General features: G+C 36.8%; 1 protein-coding gene across 1 annotated transcript in view; it reads right to left on the reverse strand.

Moving 5' to 3' along the window:
• Positions 1–539: 539 nt before the first annotated feature.
• Positions 540–21,751, reverse strand: part of KCTD9 (potassium channel tetramerization domain containing 9) — a 31,493-nt gene continuing 10,281 nt past the window's right edge. Inside the window, exons 2-12 of the mRNA XM_074285433.1 lie at positions 20,426–20,547; positions 18,699–18,742; positions 17,443–17,539; positions 16,491–16,549; positions 16,171–16,299; positions 6,957–7,024; positions 6,763–6,858; positions 5,929–6,078; positions 4,596–4,701; positions 3,431–3,564; positions 540–2,512 (exon numbers count right to left, since the gene is read on the reverse strand). Coding sequence (XP_074141534.1) covers positions 2,396–2,512; positions 3,431–3,564; positions 4,596–4,701; positions 5,929–6,078; positions 6,763–6,858; positions 6,957–7,024; positions 16,171–16,299; positions 16,491–16,549; positions 17,443–17,539; positions 18,699–18,742; positions 20,426–20,547 — 1,122 coding nt within the window. The 3' untranslated portion in view covers positions 540–2,395. The remainder of the gene's footprint in view (positions 2,513–3,430; positions 3,565–4,595; positions 4,702–5,928; positions 6,079–6,762; positions 6,859–6,956; positions 7,025–16,170; positions 16,300–16,490; positions 16,550–17,442; positions 17,540–18,698; positions 18,743–20,425; positions 20,548–21,751) is intronic.

Raw genomic sequence — 21,751 nt, forward strand, 5'->3', positions numbered from 1 at the left:
CAAGGTGTACAACAACCAAGGACCAACAGGTAACAAGGGACTTTAGAGGTGGGGAACAAGTCAGTCTTCGAGAACGGTATTGTTCTTTCAATGTCTAGGCCACTTTAGTTTGGTGATTTTTAAAACTGATGACCATAATTCTTTTTGGTGAACTAGTATATTTGGTCAAACTAAGGACCTCTCATCCCAGGTCATGAGGGACTCCCAAAGGGCTCCCTTTGGCTTTGCTGGCTCTGTGATCTAATTAGGTGCGTCCTCCCCACAAATTAGGACCCTTCTTCACCCTTTCTCATCCTCTCAGTTCTCTTCCATGTCCTTCCACAGACTCTCCATCAAGACCCACTGCATAGCCTGCAGCAAAGGTCTCGGTTCTTAACCTTACTGATGCCTTCCTGTTCTGGGACCAGCCCCACGTCCTGTTCTTGAGGATGCTTCTCTGCTTTCCCATAACACCCCCCATCACACACAAACCATTGTGGTTTCTTAAAAAACGTATCGATACAAACGCAAAATGAGAACAAACTTATTTTGTTGAAGTGTTTCAGATTGCTCTTGTTTTTATTAATATACTTTACATCAGACTTGAAATCTGCAGTTTCTGAACATCCCAGGTTTAGAGTCTTCTGCAGTTTTAAGTCACGTCTAAAGAGGTACCTTTAAGTGAATGAATGATGCATTCTATACTTACTGAAAATATAATACAACAGTGAAATGGATTATTTAAATATAATTTATACACATACTGATTATGAAAATAGATCTCTTTCAATACAATATTCTACTTCTCTGTCTTAATAAAAAAATGATAAAGCAAAGAAAATAATTCATTTTTGAAATTGCTTTCCCTCCACTACAGAGGTCTGGGTCTCCTCTCCTTATGCACACATTCACACTCTTTATCATTAAGGAAAGCTTTGCATATGTAGAAAAGACTAGACAACATAAAATATTGAACCCAAGTCCTTCCTCCTAAAGGAGGGAGGCAAATCTATTGAAAAGCTTACTGCCCAGGGCTGAGGAGTCTTTCCTTCTGAGCCTTGAGAACAGGCCCTCTGCCCGGTCTTGGGAGAATTCGAATTGGGACACAAAGTCATAATGTCACTTGCAAACAGGACGGGCCAGATCTTTGCCAAAGAGAGCCACAGTTTTAGACCGACTGGCATCACGTCTGGGATGAGGAGTCAGCAATGTGGGGGGAGGTGATCAGAGCATCAGTTTCAATCCTTGAGTCCCCATTGTAAAGTCTGAACTGCAATTACACTGTGTTGACTCCCAAGAACACAAGTCGCCTATTCGTTCCTATTTCCCAACACTCAAAGCAATGGATTTGGATTTGATTCACCACACTCCTGAGTGGTGATTGTCTAGACTGATCAGCACCTGCAGCGAAGGACTATTATTGATGCACCTTGATTTTTTTTTTGGTTATACAAGCATCTTTGTGTGCTTGACTATATGAGATTACCGGGCCTGTGCAAATCAATTAACTGTGTGCTTTGGGGATGAGGGGAGCTTGCTTGGAGCAAAAGTCCTTTTCAACCAGGGATACACAGTTAAGTTGGAGCTACAGCTAATCCCTGCTTGAGAGTGAAGAAGTCCTTCTTTCTGCATGTTGAGCTAGTTTACGAAAAGCTCAGTTCCAGCACGTTCTAAAAGATGTCTCCTCCATCCCGTCACCTGAATTCAAAGATATATAAGGAAGTTCTCTCCCACCCTCCCCGCCTCAGTTAAAACTGAGAATTTCTTTAGTTTAGCTGCTGTGTTGCTCGAAAAAAATAAACATTATGAAAATGTACCTGAAAAGAGAGGCTTAGGGAGCTCTGCTCCACCACATTCATATATTCTGATAATTTATACAGGCAATTAAAGTAACAGTAGCAACCCTAAAAAGCTAGCTGTAACCTCAAGAACATCTTCCCCCAATTGCACAAACAGTTTTAACAATTTAAATATCCATATTGCATCTAGAGATTCAATAAATAATTGCATATGTTGTGCTTTTCATAAATTAAAACCCTCAATGAATTTCAAACCAAGATGGTGTTTCCATAACATGCCTATTTAAAAGCAAATATACTATTCTATACTATTCCTGACTATAAGGCCAGGCAAAGTCTCCCAGCCCATTCGAAAGGCAACAATATAATCTAATTTTCATTCAGCTATTAAGTAAATGCTTCCTCTTTACAACTGGAGGAAAAAAAAAAGTCAAGATTTTTTTTTTCCTTAGGCACTACTGAGAATATACATTATTGTCTAACTTCTTTGTAATTCTTTTACAGTGTTATTTCTTCTAGACTATTGAGTAGGTGGAGAAAAATGTCACAAGGAAAACATTTCTTGTCTCCTCTTGTCCGGGATAAGTCACCTAGCTTTTGGCCCTTGAAGAGGCATCTTATCTGACGCTCTGGGACATGTGCAACGGAGTCAGCATCTCTTCAAAGATGGCACCCTTGACATTGGAGCCTCGCAAGTTGGCTTCTTGGAGATCACAACCCGAAAGATCACAATTCTAAAAGGTAATAACAAAATCCAATGAACATTTGAAGAAAATAGATGAAACTTTAGTTGTTATTACTATTACCACAAAAGAGAGCAGCTTCTGTGTCACAGCTTACAAAGCCCCAATGATGTAAGTCAAGCCACTAAGTCTTGACTGGAGAGGCTCCTCACTGTCAGCTTAACATGTAAATGGAGAAGCCATATACTATATGTTGGTTGATCAAAGATAAAGGTATCAGTTTAGCACTGGGGTCAAATCTGAATATAAAATTTAATTACCAGAGATTTATTCTGAATCTGATGCTAAAGATATCACTGAAATTTCTTAAGATTGCTTAAAGAATTTGGTCTGAAGAAAATTAAAAGAATTCAGGATATTATAGCTCCTGTTCAAGTCATATATGAAGACCTCGGGGAAAACCAGAAAAAGAATAAAACATTTTCAAATTGGTAATACACACTTGTCAATACACACACACACACACACACACACACACACACACACACACACACACACACACTATCTATAGTTAGATCTACATATATGTCCTAGAACTAATGTCTGCTTTGTAAAGAATGTTTAAAAAATAATTATTTCTCCTACTTCTCCAAAGAGGTGTAGGACCACAGGTGTATCATGATGAATGCAATATCAGAATTCTTCAATAAGTGAGTTAATTTTCAAAACAATTTCCCTCCTTTTCCCCTTTATTATGTGGGATGTCTCTCTGGGAGGAGAAAAGGGAAAGGACATAGGGGGAGATGTAAATGATTTAAAATAAATAATATGTTTTACTAAAAAATAAAAACCAAACTCATTGGAAATGAAACATTTCCTTCTAGTTGTACCAGCAAATTACTTGAGGTTATATACCACCCAACTCTCTTGTTCAATGATCAGAGAGCAAACCATTACTGGCCAACTCACCTCTAAATCTGTCCCTGCTAGAGTTGCTCCTCGAAGGTTACAGTTCTTCAATTTTGCATTTTTTAAGGTTGCAACTCGAAGGTTGATCCCTGTCATTTGACTTCCTTCCATATCCACACCTTTCAAATTAGCACCTAGAGAGAGGGATAATATTTTGAGAATGATTTCTATTTACATTTGGACTCCCACCTCCCCAAACCTCAAAGGTATCACACAAATTTCAGATGGGAGTGGGCAAGATAGAAACCTTTCTACAAATTAAAGTGAAATTTTAGTAAATGCAAACAATTACCTAAGTATGCAAGGCCAAACTTAATAGTCTTAAACAGTCAAGTAAAATCAATGTTTTTATATTCATAAATTAAAATACAGGAGATTACAAAGCACACTGTTTAACTTTTCAGCTTAAAATAAGACTTAAGATCTAATTCTCTGAACTAGCAGAGCAAACTTGCAAACATCTACTCTGAATAACAAGGTAATAAAAAAATCTTTCTGAAGATGTATGAGCTTGGAACATAAAATAAGCAGTATACTTGTCAATTAGGCCTACATGATCAATTCTGTAATATCATGTGATACGTTTCCTTTTATCCATGACTTTCAAGGACGATTACTTTTCTATAGAGAAAAATGGAAACAAAAAGTGACTTGATCATCAAAAAGATTCTTTTCTTATGGAAAAGTATGAAATTTTGTTACTGAAATGGAAGGTACTCAAAACTAACACCTTGTTGAGTCGAGCTTCTTTCTGCTGAAGAGCATTACAGGGAAAGAAGGAGGAAGTAACACTTATTATTTGCCTAGTCATTAAGCATCTACTTTGCGCTAAGCACTCTACTGTCATTAGATCTTTTGATCCTCACAGCAATCCTGAAAGGAAGGTGCTATTATTATCCCCATTTTACAGATGAGGAAAGTGAGGCAAACAGAAGTGAAGTGACTTGCCTAGGTCCGCACAGTTAGGAAGTGTCTGAAAGCTGGATTTGAACTCAGATCTTCTGAATTTCAGGTTCAATAGTCTATTTACTGAGCCACCTACGCACCTCTAGTCTTAGACTGATGAACCATTTTAATTTTTTTGATTTAACTGTAAGCAGTGGCTTCCCCAGGAAAGGCCCAGCATCCTCTATTGTGGTAAGAGTATTCTGTAATGAAATCGTACCTTCCAAGTTGGCTTTAAGGCCTGAAGGATCCTCAAAGTTACACAACTTCAGAGATGCCCCTTCTGCATTAGAACAAAGCATTTTTACCCCCTGGAGGTTTGCACACTGTCAAAAGAAGGGAAAAGGAGCGTCTTATAAAGAGACTGGAATTTAAATTGGAAGAGAACATTATGGTTCAAGGAGAAGAAAAACAGTTCATGTTAAAAATCAACACATCTCACTGATATAGCCCTTTACAATTTGCCAATTTGTCCTTTATAATTTGCTTTTCTTACGACCTTGCTTGGGTAGAGTAAGTGTGATCAGAATGGGCCCTTTCTAGGCTTGGACCTTAAGAGACCTGACTAAGAGTCCATGCAGAAGTAGCTGAAAAAAGCACTTGAGCGCATGTTCTTTCCACTTGGGTCCACACCGCTTTGGATGCAATAAGTACAGAGGACATTTCTAGTAAATAAACATCCTCAAATTAATTAGCATTAAGGAGGCTAGTAAACTAGCAATAAAATGCACAATAGAGATATACAATAGGGTCTCAGATAAAACAGGTCACAAGTATCAAAGCCACAAAACAAGATCAAGCTTTGTACTAGAAGTAGGGAACACTTGCTTTTATTTATATGTATACACACACACCCTCTCTATTCAAATGCTGACACTATACTATTAAGTTTTTTTCCGTTTCACCCCTTCCACTGACCATAAAAATGGACAACTTGATAAGCAAAGGACATGATAAGGTGGCAAGTCAGCCCCATTTTCACCATTCTTTACCTTATTAGTTATAAGACTTGCTAAGTTTTTGAGGTGTACGTTTAGCACAGGTACCAATTAAAGTAATATATCAGCAGGTTTCACTAGAGTAAAGATCACTTTTTTAGTCTTTCCATCACAAAAAAGCCAAACACGATGGATGTGATCCCTTTCTGGAGGTCACGTACTACTCCATGTCTGTCTGATACATAGTGGGAACTTAATGTTTACGGATGGATTCCTATTCATTAGTCTTCTAATCTGACACAAGTTTTATTAAGCACCTATTTTGGCCAGGCACTGCACTAAATGCTGAGGACACAATAAAAGACACAAAACAGACTTTGCTCTCCAGGAGTGCATAGTCTACCTTTTACATGGACCCAAAAGTCATAACCAGGAGATCCTGGAAATAACTGCAGGGAGGACACTAAGACTGAGGCCTCAGAAAAGCCTCCTGAAAAGCCTTAAAGGAAGCCAGAGAAGCTGGGAAGAAGAGATGAAGTGAGAGAGTTCCATGCCTAGGGGAGAAACAATGAAAATGTCCCAAATCCCAGTTTTAATGAGTGAAATTGTTCTTACATCCAGCACTGATCCGGAGAGATCAGCTCGTTCAAGGTTTGCACAGCAGAGATTAGCATGTGCCAAGTTGCAGCGACTTAAATTGGCCATTTTGAAATTTATATATCGTAGGTCCAAACGAGAAAGATCAGCACCACTGAAGTTTAGACCCTAAAAGAAAGACAAATGAACTCTCAACTAGTGAAACTGAACATTCTGTATAACTTGCATTTAACTTTCCATTATGAAGCCACAAATATATCCTACAGATGTAGACCATACTAATTTTGATGAGTAACTAGGGGAGTAATTTAGGAACTACCGCTGAAAATACTCACTCTAGTAAAATGGCAGCATATGAGAAAAACTGCCTTTTCAATGTTCTTCAATAAGAATAAAGCCTTTTAAAGTCAAAACCGAATAGGTTTAAGTATTTTTGTCAATTCGGTGAATGGCAAAGAAAATTTGCAGCAAAAAAGAACCTTATATATGTGTTCCAACCAATACCATGACAAAAATGGAACAGCTGCGCAGGATGCAACATGGTGATCCAAGCAACTTCCACCAATGGCTGGGAGGCCTACTTTTCACTAGTAGTGTGTTTTGTATTGATGAGGAAACTACATTATTTAGTATTTCAAGAATTTCATAAAAAGAAAAAAAAAAGGAACTATTGTTTAAGATTAAAATACTGATATATGTAAGATTTTTAACCTGCATTTAAAAGGAAATTAAACAAAAGGAGAAGAAAAACAATACACAAGACTTAATACTATTGTTTTCTAAAAAACATTTTGTTGAACACACTTTGTTAAGTGGAACAAATGGCTGCTAGAAAAGGCTTCCTTCAAATACCTGGCAACGCAATTCTGACTTGGTTGGCGTGGCTAGCAGAAACCGAACAAATTCCTTCCGAGATATTGGAGAATGGTCTTCTGGTGGTTGAGAATTCTTTAGAAAGAAAGGATGAATATGTCAGTCCATTTTGAGCTAGCTATGATACTATAATGATATTCTAAATACTAATATAAATAAATATTGAAAAATACCTTTATTGCCACTTCAAGATGTTCAATCAACGAATCAATTCCAAAAAATCTGGCTTCTTCTAACACTCCTACCAAAGTAACAACAAAAGAAAATTGTTTTTTGCAAAAAAAAAAAAAATAAAACCCCTCAAAATCCCCAAAAGTAGCAGTCTCCGTTTATCTTTAATCCTTTATCATGAATTTAAATTTAAATTCAGGATTTATTAAAGGACATAAGACCCAGCAAGCAGATTACAGTTCAGCACTGAAGAGAAATTAACAATGTTCCAAGTTTCCACAAAATAAAAGACAAAGAGAGAATGAATCTTCGAAACAGATTTTACTTTGTACAAGGAAAATAATGAAGCTAAACTACTGGATTAAAATATGTATCTCAAAACATATTTCTGATCATTTCTGCATTTATTAAGCCAAAGGAAAGAAATCTGCATTGACAAATATGGATAGACTTTTATTAATTTGATTGGCATTCTAAGAAAAATATTCAATTCACATAAAATCCTAAACCTCCATTAATCTTCAAATACAGCAGAGGTGAATAGTTTATAAAAAGTTTCTTTCCTACTTCTTACACATTTTTGAGATGATTTTTAAAAATGGACTTTATTTGTGACTGCTCTCAAAGAATAGTCAAATGACTACTTTTCTTAATTATACAAATTATCTGAATCTTTTTGAAATGATTTAAGAGATTTATTTCCTTATTTAACAACCATTTGTCATAGCAAGTTGTCATAATTGGGTGCCATACTCTGGACACTTTACTTCCAAGCACTTTTGGTGGAGGCAAGAGCCACGAAGGTGGTCCAACTGGATAGCAAAAGCATCTTCAAGGATGGGAGGGTGCCTCAGAAGGGGAAGAAAACAATATTTTCTCCCCTATAATTGTTGATTCGATTGGGACAGTAGTTAAGATATGCCATATGCTGAATAGCTTTGTGCTTATAACAAGTTTTATTAGTAAAAACCAAAACCTTTCCAAATTTTGTTGGCATGTTACTAAACAGGTCCTGTCTTCCCCAATTGGCGCTGATCCACAATCGCTAACCTTAACCATGATTTGTAGCTCTTGGGATAGGCTGTGCTCTCACAGCTTTCTCCGATGACTTGTCTATTTATTAAAGAATGCCTTAAACTACTGCTGAATGGTATTTGCAAGGGGCTCGGAGATGACTTTTTAAATAACTTATCTGGGTTCTTTTTGGTCAGAGGGCAGAATCAGGTGTCATAGCTGAGTTCACTAAGACAAATTTTAAGCTTGATTTTAGAGAAAACTTCCTAACAATTTCTTTAAAGTGGACTAAGTTGACACAGGCATAGAGAGTTCCGCCCCCAATGGAAGCTTTCAGACAAAGGCAAGCTGACCACTTCAGAGTGTCTTATTGGAGACACGACAGTATTCCTTTGAGGTATGAAAGGCTACCAAAAATCTTCTTTTCTACTAATATTAAGAAATAAATATTTCTCTGGTCTAAAACCCCCTTTTTAGAACCAGAAGGTAAGTAGTAGGTTGAAGATAAAAGGCCTTTCTTCTGGAGTTCATGGGTGAGTGGATTAAGGGATTAAGGGTGAAAAACTGAACTGAACAAGGAGAACCCCTCCCTGGTATTCCAAGTGAAAGTACCAGGATTAGCTCTAGACTCTTTATTCCACTTTTTCATCTTCCTTGAGGGCAGAGTTTATCCTTCCTCCAGGTTAGTACTTAGCATAGTAGCAGGTACATCTATCTCTCTCAGGTGTCCTCTTTCCCATCCCCAGAAAGGAATTGCCTTTGAAAGGGATCATTACAATTCTTGAGGAGAGAAGCCAAGGAAGGAAGTGAGGATTCTAGTTGAAGATTAGGTGACTGACTCTAATTCTAGAATGCTTGTCTACAAATTGTATCATAACATATGACATTTTCCTGGTTCCAATATTCCAATGGCCAATATTTCAACTTGCCTGGGGGTAGAAAGATAAGTGAGGGTCTGGGGAGACTACAGTCATTTGGACATTTATTTCTCTGGGCTAGAAACACTTGGCTTTAGAATAATATTAAATGAATAAAAATTGTTTCTGGAGCTCTTAAGAAATTGAGGGAGATCGAAGAAAAATGGGGCAAGGAAAGGGAAGTTATGATAGAGAATAACAACGTCCTGAAATTGGAGTTGGAAAAAATAAAGAATTCACAGGAGATGCAGGGAAACAAAATTAGTGAATTAGAAAAGGTTAAAAAAACACAGGAAAGTAGGATTTCTGAATTGGAAAAGATAAAAAAGTCTCAAGAAAATAGAATTTCTGAATTGGAAAAAGAAAATAATTCTCAAAAAAAAAAAATTAGGGAAATGGAAAAAAATTCAATAGAGCAAAATAATTCATTTAAAAACGAAATTGGGCATTTACAAAAAGAACTAAAAACTGTGAAAGAAGAAAATAACTCCTTAAAAGTCAGGATGGAACAAATAGAAATGAATGATTCACAGAGAACCCAAGAATCAGTCAAACAAAACAAAAAAAATGAGAAGCTGGAGAACAACGTCAAATACTTACTGGGAAAATCTATAGACCTGGAAAATAGATCTAGGAGAGATAATCTGCGGATTATTGGACTTCCAGAAAACTATGACCAAAAAAAGAGCCTAGATTCTATTTTACAGGAAATTATCAAAGAGAACTGTCCAGAGATAATAGAAACAGAAGGGAAAGTAGATGTGGAAAGAATTCATCGAACTCCTTCTGAAATAGACCCTAAAAAAAGAACACCACGGAATATTGTGGCTAAGCTGCAGAATTACCACACAAAGGAGAAAATCCTGCAAGCAGCTAGAAAAAAACAATTTAAATACCAAGGTGCCACAATAAGGGTCACCCAAGATCTGGCTGCCTCCACATTAAAAGATAGAAGGGCCTGGAACCTGATATTCCGTAAGGCAAAAGATCAAGGACTGCAACCAAGAATGAACTACCCAGCTAAGTTTAGCATCTTTTTCCACGGAAGAAGATGGTCATTCAATGAAACAGAGGAATTCTATATGTTTCTAAGAAAAAAACCAGACTTAAACAAAAAATTTGATCTACATCCACAAGACTGAAGAGAAACAGAAAAAGGTACACAGAACCCTTGAGAACTGTAACTCTGTTGTGGGTATATAAAAAATACTCAAGGATAATTTGATTTTACTGATATAAAAGAAAAAAAGGGGGGTGTAGTAAAGGGAAGGAGGTCGGTTCAGAAAAAGGGGAAGGAGTGATAAAAAGAGGGAAACTACATCCCAGAAAGAGACATAGAAAATACACCATATCTGAGGGAACTTAGTGAGGGGGAGAATCATTGTGTGAATCTTACTCTCATCAGAAGAGGCTCAAAGAGTAAATAATTAACATATTTGTTTTTCAGAGAATTTTCTCTCACCTCATTAAAAGGGGGGAGAGGAAAAGGGAAAAGGAAAAGGGGAATAAGTGAAGGGACTTGGAGGGAGGGGGGAGGGATCCTAAAAAAAAAAAAGAGGGAGGGTTGCGCGTCACAAGGGGGGTCTGTAAATTAAATATCGGGGAGGGGGATCAGGGGGGTCAAGGGAAAAAAGCATAATCTGGGGATAATACGATGGCAGGAAATACAGAATTAGTAATTTTAACTGTAAATGTAAATGGGATGAACGATCCCATCAAACGGAGACGGATAGCAGATTGGATCAAAAAGCAGAACCCTACAATATGTTGCCTACAGGAAACACACTTAAAGCAGGGAGATACATACAGAGTAAAGGTAAAAGGTTGGAACAGAGCCTATTATGCTTCAGGTAAAGCCAAAAAAGCAGGGGTAGCTATCCTTATCTCAGATCAAGCAAAAGCAGAAGTAGATCTCGTTAAAAAAGATAAGGAAGGAAACTATATCCTGCTGAAAGGTAGCATAAATAATGAAGCCATATCAATACTAAACATATATGCACCAAGTGGTATAGCATCTAACTTTCTAAAGGAAAAGTTAAGAGAACTGCAAGAAGAAATAGACAGTAAAACTATAATAGTGGGAGATCTCAACCTTGCACTCTCAGATTTAGACAAATCAAACCACAAAACAAACAAGAAAGAAATTAAAAAAGTAAATAGAACATTAGAAAAACTAGGTATGATAGACCTTTGGAGAAAACTGAATGGCAATAGGAAGGAATATACTTTCTTCTCAGCAGTTCATGGATCCTATACAAAAATTGACCATATACTAGGACATAAAGATCTCAAAATTAAATGTAGGAAGGCAAAAATAATAAATGCCTTCTTCTCAGATCACAATGCAATAAAAGCTACATTCAGTAAAAAGTTAGGGGTAAATAGACCAAAAAGTAATTGGAAACTGAATAATCTCATCTTAAAGAATGACTGGGTGAAAGAGCAAATTATAGAAACAATTAACAATTTCACCCAAGATAATGATAATGATGAGACATCATATCAAAATCTTTGGGATGCAGCTAAAGCGGTAATAAGGGGAAATTTTATATCTTTAGAGACTTATTTGAAGAAAATTGAGAAAGAGAAGATTAACGAATTGGGCTTACAACTTAAAAGGCTAGAAAAAGACCAAATTATAAACCCCCAACCAAAAATTAAACTCGAAATACAAAAATTAAAAGGAGAAATCAATAAAATTGAAAGTAAAAAAACTATTGAATTAATAAATAAAACCAAGAGTTGGTTTTATGAAAAAGCCAATAAAATAGATAAACCTTTGGTAAATTTGATCAAAAAAAAGAAAGAGGAAAATCAAATTGATAGTCTTACAAATGAAAAGGGGGATCTTTCCACCAATGAAGAGGAAATTAGAGAAATAATAAGGAGTTACTTTGCCCAACTTTATGCCAATAAATTTGATAACTTAAGTGAAATGGATGACTTCCTCCAAAAATATAGGCTCCCTAGATTAACAGAGGAGGAGATAAATTGCTTAAATAGTCCCATTTCAGAAAAAGAAATAGAACAAGCTATTAATCAACTCCCCAGGAAAAAATCCCCAGGGCCAGATGGATTCACATGTGAATTCTACCAAACATTTAAAGAACAATTAGCCCCAATGTTATATAAATTATTTGAAAAAATAGGGGATGAAGGAGTCCTACCAAATTCCTTTTATGACACAGACATGGTACTGATACCTAAACCTGGTAGATCGAAAACTGAGAAAGAAAATTATAGACCAATCTCCTTAATGAATATTGATGCTAAAATCTTAAATAAGATATTAGCAAAAAGACTTCAGAAAATCATCTCCAAGATAATACACTATGATCAAGTAGGATTTATTCCAGGAATGCAGGGCTGGTTTAATATTAGGAAAACTATTAATATAATTGACCATATTAATAATCAAATTAATAAAAACCATATGATCATCTCAATAGATGCAGAAAAAGCATTTGACAAAATCCAACATCCATTCCTACTAAAAACTCTTGAGAGTATAGGAATAAATGGATTATTCCTTAGAATAATCAGGAGTATATATTTAAGACCGTCAGTAAGCATAATATGCAATAGAAATAAACTGCAACCTTTCCCAGTAAGATCAGGAGTGAAACAAGGTTGCCCACTATCACCATTACTATTCAATATAGTACTAGAAACGCTAGCCTCGGCAATAAGAGCCGAGAAAGAGATTCAAGGAATTAGAGTAGGAAATGAGGAAATCAAACTATCACTTTTTGCAGATGACATGATGGTATACTTAGAGAACCCCAAAGTCTCTGCTAAAAAGCTACTAGAAATAATTCAAAATTTCAGCAAAGTGGCAGGATACAAAATAAATCCACATAAATCCTCGGCATTTTTATATATCACTAACAAAATGCAACAGCAAGAGATACAAAGAGAAATTCCATTCCAAACAAATGTTGATAGTATAAAATATTTGGGAATCCATCTACCAAAGAAAAGTCAGGAATTATATGAGAAAAATTACAAAACACTTGCCACAAAAATAAAATCAGATTTAAATAATTGGAAAGACATTCAGTGCTCTTGGATAGGCCGAGCGAATATAATAAAGATGACAATACTCCCCAAACTAATCTATTTATTTAGTGCTATACCAATCAGACTCCCAAGAAACTATTTTAATGACCTAGAAAAAATAACAACAAAATTCATATGGAAGAATAAAAGGTCAAGAATTGCAAGGGAACTAATGAAAAAAAACTCAGAGGAAGGTGGTCTAAGTGTACCTGATCTAAAGCTATATTATATAGCAGCAGTCACCAAAACCATTTGGTACTGGCTAAGAAATAGAACGGTAGATCAGTGGAACAGATTAGATACAAAGGACAAAAAAGGGTACATCTATAGCAATCTAATCTTTGACAAACCCAAAGATTCCAACATTAGGGATAAAAATTCATTATTCGGAAAAAACTGTTGGGAAAACTGGAAATTAGTATGGCAGAAATTAGATATGGATCCACACTTAACACCATATACCAAGATAAGATCAAAATGGGTCCATGATTTAGGCATAAAGAGGGAGATAATAAATAGATTAGAGGAACAGAGGATAATCTACCTCTCAGACTTGTGGAGGAGGAAGGAATTTATGACCAGAGGAGAACTAGAGATCATTATTGATCACAAAATAGAAGATTTTGATTACATCAAACTAAAAAGTTTCTGTACAAATAATACTAATGCAAACAAGATTAGAAGTGAAGTAACAAATTGGGAAAATATTTTTAAAAACAAAGGTTCTGACAAAGGTCTCATTTCTAAAATATATAGAGAACTGACCATAATTTATAAGAAACCAAACCATTCTCCAATTGATAAATGGTCAAAGGATATGAACAGACAATTCTCAGAGGAAGAAATTGAAACTATATCCACTCACATGAAAGAGTGTTCCAAATCACTACTGATCAGAGAAATGCAAATTAAGACCACTCTGAGATACCACTACACACCTGTCAGATTGGCTAAGATGACAGGAACAAATAATGACAAATGTTGGAGGGGATGTGGGGAAATTGGGACACTAATACATTGCTGGTGGAGTTGTGAAAGAATCCAGCCATTCTGGAGAGCAATCTGGAATTATGCCCAAAAAGTTATCAAACTGTGCATACCCTTTGACCCAGCAGCGCTACTACTGGGATTATATCCCAAAGAAATACTAAAGAGCGGAAAGAGACATATATGTGCCAAAATGTTTGTGGCAGCTCTTTTTGTTGTAGCTAGAAAATGGAAGATGAATGGATGTCCATCAGTTGGAGAATGGTTGGGTAAATTGTGGTATATGAAGGTTATGGAATATTATTGCTCTGTAAGAAATGACCAGCAGGAGGAATATAGAAAGGCCTGGAGAGACTTAAATCAACTGATGCTGAGTGAAATGAGCAGAACCAGAAGATCACTGTATACTTCAACAACGATACTGTATGAGGATGTATTCTGATGGAAGTGGAAATCTTCAACATAAAGAAGATCCAACTCACTTCCAGTTGATCAATGATGGACAGAGGTAGCTACACCCAGAGAAGAAAAACTGGGTAGTGAATGTAAATTGTTAGCACTAATATCTGTCTGCCCAGGTTGCATGTACCTTCGGATTCTAATGTTTATTGTGCAACAAGAAAATGATATTCACACACATGTATTGTACTTAGACTATATTGTAACACATGTAAAATGTATGGTATTGCCTGTCGTCGGGGGGAGGGAATAAGGGAGGGGGGGTAATTTGGAAAAATGAATACAAGGGATAATATTATAAAATATATATATATATATAATAAAAAAAAAAAATTGTTTCTGGCATACATGCATAAAATGTAGGGAATTTATTTAATCATTTTTCTTCTATACCAGTAATTTTGGGAGAAAATATACTAACAATTGGGAGATCAAGAAATGCTTTGCAGAAAAAGTGGTGAAAAGATCTCAAAAGCTAAATTCTTAAGACACACAGAAAATTTTCTTATAAGAAGGTAAAGGGTAGGGCTTGGGATTTGTCTAAAGAGCCTTGGATGTCTGTACAGGAAATTCAATCATCTGGATTTTTCAAATACATGTACTGCTGTCTCCCCTGCCACTGACTCCCGCCTCTTTGGTCCACCTCCCTTGGGAATGGTGTCTTCACCCATTAAGCTGTAAACTCCTTGGGAGCTGGGGCTGTCTTTTTGTTTGTATGGGTATCCTCAATGCTTAGTAGAGTGCCTGGCATAAATTAATCACTTAATAAATGCTGGTGGCTGAAAAAAGATAAGGGATGGAGGAGGGGAGAAAAATGTTGTTTGGGGGCAAAAAAAAAAAAAAAAAAAAAGGAATCATACCAAAAGGTATCTCATGAAAGAGGGAAGGGACATTTGTTCTTTCCCAGGAGATATAGAAGAGGAGGAGGGATTGCTGTTATTGTGTGTTGCTCATACTGAAGGGGATCATGGCATCTGGAAGGTGTTGCTTTGACACAAGTGAACTGGGCTGAAGTGGGGGAGGCTGTGCAAGGTCACCTGCCTCCCTTTCCCCTCCAGAATCATCTGGTCCATTGGCCAGATAGAAATCAAGATGGTTGGAGATGGCCCTGAATATAGTGGGAGACTTCAGCCTTTTTAAACTGAGGTCTTTGATTCCATTCTGTGACTGAGGCTGGCTAAGAAAGAAGAATGGCCTGAGGTGTGAGGGGACAGGAAAAGGAAGCTCTAACCCATCCGATTTCAGTTTAACATCAGGACTTTCCTTGGAGCAAATGGGATGGAATAGGTTGGCTTTGGGAAGGTAGAAATCATAGATCCACCAGAGTACTGGGAAGCTATTTTCTGGATCAGAACCAAATCAGATACCCTGGTTCCCACTGTTTTGCTCCACAGGCAGAATGGAAGGACGACTATGAGACAGCAAAAGATCACTGCAAAGCTTCAGGCCTCTGTGCTTGGCACCAGGATGAGCAGGGCCTATGTTGGCAGTGGGGCCCACCTCTCCTCTCTGTAGCCACCTTGGTTCAGCAGAGCCTGTTAGCAACTCTTGGAGCTCCACCAGGCTAGCCAGACCTCAGCAAACAGCCCAGTGCCCCATCTCTAGACCCTTCAAATTTCCTGGGCTGGGCTAGAGTGTGCATTTTGTGGGCATAGTCCAGGTGAATATTAGCCTTTTGTTTAAGTAAGGAAATTTTACCATGGTGGGCAAAAAAAAGCACAAAGCCCCCCAAAGTTCCTGAATTATGAGGATTTTAAAGGTAGTTAAACCCCTGACTTACCCAATAAATTAATGCCATCATTTACAATGAGCTGTCCATGACGTAGGTAGTTCAGAATAGGTTCAAAATACTCAGGACTTCTGTCAATTAGGAAAGCTCCCCTGTGATCTTGTTTATTTCCCCAGGCACCTGTGGTCCCATTAAAACAAACCAAACCAAAAATAAATAAATAAAAACCTAAGATTTTAGAAAATAAAATATATAGTAACATGAGTTTTTTTAATTCTTCCAAGAGCTGCTCATGACATGAAGTGGCAAAGTATATCAGTGTTATAAGCCATCACCGATCTCCCAAAGTCTGGAAAGCCATGTTCTCTCACCTTTGTCCTTAAACATGTGGGCCAGCATACTGTCAGGTTCTTTATTCACTAAAGTGCTCCTAAGAATTCAAAGGGAAAAAAAATATGAGTTTTTCTTTGCCTTTATAAAGAATCAAATTTAGTCAAGAGTCTAGTTACTCTCTCAAGATGGCACATGATCAGACCTGTTAGGGATAATGCTTAGAGACAAGAACAGCAAGTGAACTGCCATTTCTGCAACTCCTAACTTGGATTGGCATTTCCCTGGATTGATCCTCCTGGGAGGCTCTCACAACCCAACGTGGGAGCTCACTGCCACTTCAGAAAGCAGCTGAAGCCTTTCCCTCTACAAGTGGAATGGCTGCTACCACTTCTATCTGTCCTAAACGAGACAGTGCATTTCAGAAGCATAATTCATGACCACAGAGAGCCTGCTCTGTCCCACTTCTTACATTCTCTCTGAAAAAAGTCCAGGAAGGAATCCTCCCCGGACAACAGGAAGTCTTTGATCATTTTTGCTTTCTGAGAGCTTAGACCAAAGGTGTTTAAACTGTGGGTTGCAACCTCATATGGGATCATGTAACAAAATGTGGAAGTTAGGAAATTATGATTTATTGCCAGTAAACATTTGGGCTGTAAACCTATTTTATAGAGCTATATATCCCCAAAATGTAAAATTTCTCAGGTGAAAAAGAGTCATGAGTGCAGAAAGTTTAAAAAGCCCTGACTTGGACATAAAGTGTTTTACTTCCACTGCCTCAGTTTCTTTGCTGTAAAATGAATGGGTCAGACCAAAGCTCTCCCAAATAACAGCCGTCTGTAGTCCAACCATTCTCAGAGTCAGTAAACTGGTTTTTGGCTGCTGTTTATTCAAAGAGCTTTTAAGGGAGTTGGGAAGCAGTAAATAACATAAATTCAAAGAACCTTAGAAGTCTACTACTGTTTAAAAAGAATTAAGGAGGCATATTCCTACCTTGTGGTTGTAAAGTACCGTCCTCCTACATTTAGAGTTAGCCAGTCTGTGTGAGCTCCTGTTGGTCCTTCAGGAAGTTTCATATCTGTCTGTGGATCTGCAGAGGAAAGAAAGAAGACAAGATGACCCTGGCCTTGTCTGGTGGTTCCCTAAGGAAATCAAGATTCCTTATGGGACCTAATTATCCTCAGCTCTGGACAAGAGAGAATGCCATAATTATCCCAAATTTGGAAATAAGAGGTAAGGGGTCTGATGTCCCAGAGATGGAGAAAATGGAGCAGAGAAGAGGTACAAGAAAGTCCTAATGTATAAGCAGGTTGGGTTTCCCAAAACTGTAATGTAATTGGAACTAGGAATGGACCTTCCATAGAAACAGTGTTAGAAATATAGCAGTCTCTAGACTGCTCCACAAAAGTTATAATCTACATGGTTTTCAAAACTATGCTAAGAACAAGAGAAGTCAAGGAGAATTTGCTCCTTCTTTCCCAAAGTCAAAGCAAAGTTTTGAAATCAACCAAGCCTAGTTTTATCTCTGTCCCATCGGACCCTTCAGCAGCCTCTTTGTCCCAAGCTCCTCCCTAGCTCTGGAGGTCCCTAGCTCCTACCTTAAGACTGGCTTTAAAGTGATCCATTCAATTGCTTTCTCAGTCATAACCGCTTATAAAATTTTTATTGAAATAATATCTTATTGTAACCTTAAAGTGTTTTGTTCAAAAGACAAAATTTCATTTCTTTTGAACATAAAACATTTTTTCCTAAGATTTTTGCCATCGACTACATTGTCTGAAAGAAAAGTCACTTATATAAAACTATTTTAAAATGAGGTTTTTGAAAAATTACTATTTTTCCTAATTTCATATGAAAACAATTCTTAACATTTTAAAAAAATTTGAGTTTCAAATATTTTCCCTTCTTTTCCCTCCCTCTTCATTGAGAAGACAAGCATTTGCTATAGCATATACAAGTACAGCCATGAAAACAAAATGTAGTTAAAGAAATATCCATAATATCACTGCCAAAAAAAAAAAATCTGAAAATTAAGTTAAACTTTCTAAAAACAGATTAACCTTGTTTCTGATTTGTAGGCTTATTCCCAACATTTTTAAACACATAAAGTCATTCCCAACCAAAAAAATGACCATCTCTAGTCTGAAATATACTCTGAGAAAAGATCCTTTTCAATGCCCAATTTTGCCCAATAACAACATTTTGTCTTTCATTTTCTCAAAAGAGAGCTTAGCTTCTAGGTCACTTACCAATAAATGGCTCTCCTTCACATACAAAGAGAACATCATCATCTCTGGAGGGAAAAAAGATCTTGTTAGTACAGTTTAGTTGAGTTGGATTCTAAAATCATAGTAGTTACTAACAAGTTTGGTTGTTGGAGCCAAGATTCTTGGCCTTGTATCTTGGCTTTTTTTTTTTTTTTTTTTTGGCAATTTGATGAAGCCTACAGATTTTTAATCAGAGAAAAATTTAAATGCATAAAGTAGATAGCATTAATAGAAAAATCAAATATACTTAAAAACAGTTTTAAAATGTTTTTCTTTAAAAAGTTAAGAACCCATGTGTTAGATAATTCTTGACATCATATATACTAATGTCTACAGGTCAAATAAATTTTCCTCAATGTTAAGACTGGCTTTTGCCACCTGTTGAATTTGAAATATTGAATCCAAATTTCATCAACTTTAAAAATACAATGCATTCCAAGGACATGGTTAAAATTATAACCATCTTATAACTCTTTTCCATATTTCATTTTAAATCCCTGGACATTTTTCCCCCCTTATTAGACACATCTATTTCTCCTCTCCATCTACCTATCTATATGTATACTTCTGGATTAATCAAACCATCTGTTAATAAAAAGCTCATTAAGGAAAAAAAAAAAAAAAGCAATAATGAAATAAATCTACTCCCCTACTGCCAACCTCCTAAGACTCACTTGCCTCCAATGTGGGTGAGATGGGTGTTGCCACTGTCTAAGATGACCTTTGCCTATACTCTCTCCACTAGTGTGTATCATTGAGAGAGGACTGTGAGACCTAGAGTCAGTAATCTTACTTTGCAGAAATACTGTTCTGGAAGAGTTTACATTTCCATTAAGAAGTCCTGTTTTTGGAATGATGCTAAATTCAATGGGTCATGCTCAACGACACTACAGCAACTTCTAAAAATGAGAGTCAAGATCACTCCAAAGCCTTTGGCCAGCACTTGAGCCAAGGTATCAGCATCTTAGAATTTAAAGAGCTACAATGACTTAGAAATCACTGGACTGACTGACTACAGCTCATATTCTTCTCACTTGACCACAGATTACATTTTCACTGCAATGCTGACTTATATAATTGAATTGCAAAGCAAAAAATGAGCTTACATTAAGTGCCTCCTATGTGACAATCCTAGGCAATATGCATACAAATACCAAAAATTAAAATAAATCCCTACTTACAAAGAGTTTATATTCTAACAGCAGAGAGAAGATATTTGCTGAATATTATGTCTCTGGTGGTAAAGAAAACAATTACATAAACTCTCAGAAAAATCTAAATACATTAATTCAACTGCAATGTTGATTGAAATGCCAAAAAGGCACTCATTTTCATTCTTTTAACAGCATGTACGTGCACACACACATACACACACACATACACGTAGCTACAAGGATTACAAAGGCCCATTTTATGTCAGGGTTCACCCTCATGGATTAAAACCCAGTTTTTAAAACTGATTTGTGACCCCATATGGGATTTCATAATTGAATGTGGAAGTTATGAAATTATGATTTATTATCAGCAGTTTCATTTGTACACCTATTTATATACTTCTATACCTGGGGTCATTTCTCAAAGAGGGGTCATGAGTAGAAAAAGTTTAAGAAGCCCTGGTTTAGGGTATTTTTTAAGAGAAGCAACTAGCTAATTAGAAAGGACAAATTGTAATCTGCAGCACAAAGCCGAATTTTATTGACAAAAATTACCTGATCAAAGCAATATCATCAATCAGTCCACCTTTTCCATTATACACACTTGTTGCTTTGATTCCAAGCTTATTGCTGGCCACAGAAAGCAAGTCTGATAAAGTTCCATAGACGGCAACCACCTGTAAAGAAAACATTTTGTTAACTAATCAGTATCATTACTCTATGAATAAAATCCATTTGCACCAGAATGAGGATCAACTAACCAAACCAGTGCAAGAGTCATAACTGTAGATACATGAAGGAACCTGGTTGTCAGGAAACAACTAAATGAATTACTTGCTTTTCAGTTTCTGATTCTTCATGACCCTGTTTGGGGTTTTCTTGGTAGATACCCCAGACTGATTTGTGATTTACCCCTCCAACTCATTTTACAGATGAGGAAACTGAGGCAACGAAGGTAAAGTGATTTGTCCAGGGTTATGCAGTTTAAGGCCAAATTTGAACTCAGGAATCTGACTGTAGTCAAAAATTCCATGCTCATTTGATCAGGATTTATGGAGGATTCTTTGGGAGGAAGAGAGAGAAGAAATGAAGGATTTGAGGGAGGAAAGTACTCAGGTTCATGACTATTGAAAAGGGGAAATGGGGCTGAGAGTCATAACAGGTTTGTAATATTCTCTTTAAAATGTAATGTTCTCTGTTGAAGTTTTCTTGGGGTCTCTGGGAGCAGCAGCCTTCGTTTCAGTTCACTAATCACCACACGAGTAGCCAGGGGTTAAAGTCCAAATCCTTTATTGTCTCCTTCAAAGTCTTAACTCCTTCACTTGGGGCTCGGCTAGTTTTCTGGGGGCCTTCAGGAGTCTTGGTTTCAATGGAGAAACGAAGGAGAGCCTGCCACCAAGGTGGTGTGACATGGGATGAATCTGTCTAAGTCCAAGGGTTTGTGCTCCAGCCTCCAGACTTCTGTCTGCTTGTCTCTCCTGGCCCTGAGAGCTTCTCCCTTAAATGCTCCACACTTAGTAAACACCAATCATTATATCACGAGGAAACCATTATTTGTTGTAGGATGAAATGAATGCTAAATTAGATTTAACCAGTGTCTCCTCAATTCCACTTAGTATCTTGTTTCAAGTTCTGGCCCATAACATCTCCTTGTAGAATTAAATCAATCATACTGAACTATGCTAAATTATAACAATTGTCTCTATCAATTCCACTGACTTAATACCTTGTAAGAATTCTTTGTTTCAAGTTCAGAGTTCTGGCCCATAACAAATATTCTTTACTCTGGGATAGTGGGGCTAGTTTGTCTTCCAGCTGAAAAGGGGAATATAGAAAAAGGACGGAGTAGGAAGGACGTGGAAAACAGATGTAAATATAATT

The sequence above is a fragment of the Sminthopsis crassicaudata genome, chromosome 2 (assembly GCF_048593235.1).
Source record: "Sminthopsis crassicaudata isolate SCR6 chromosome 2, ASM4859323v1, whole genome shotgun sequence".
NCBI lineage: Eukaryota > Metazoa > Chordata > Mammalia > Dasyuromorphia > Dasyuridae > Sminthopsis > Sminthopsis crassicaudata.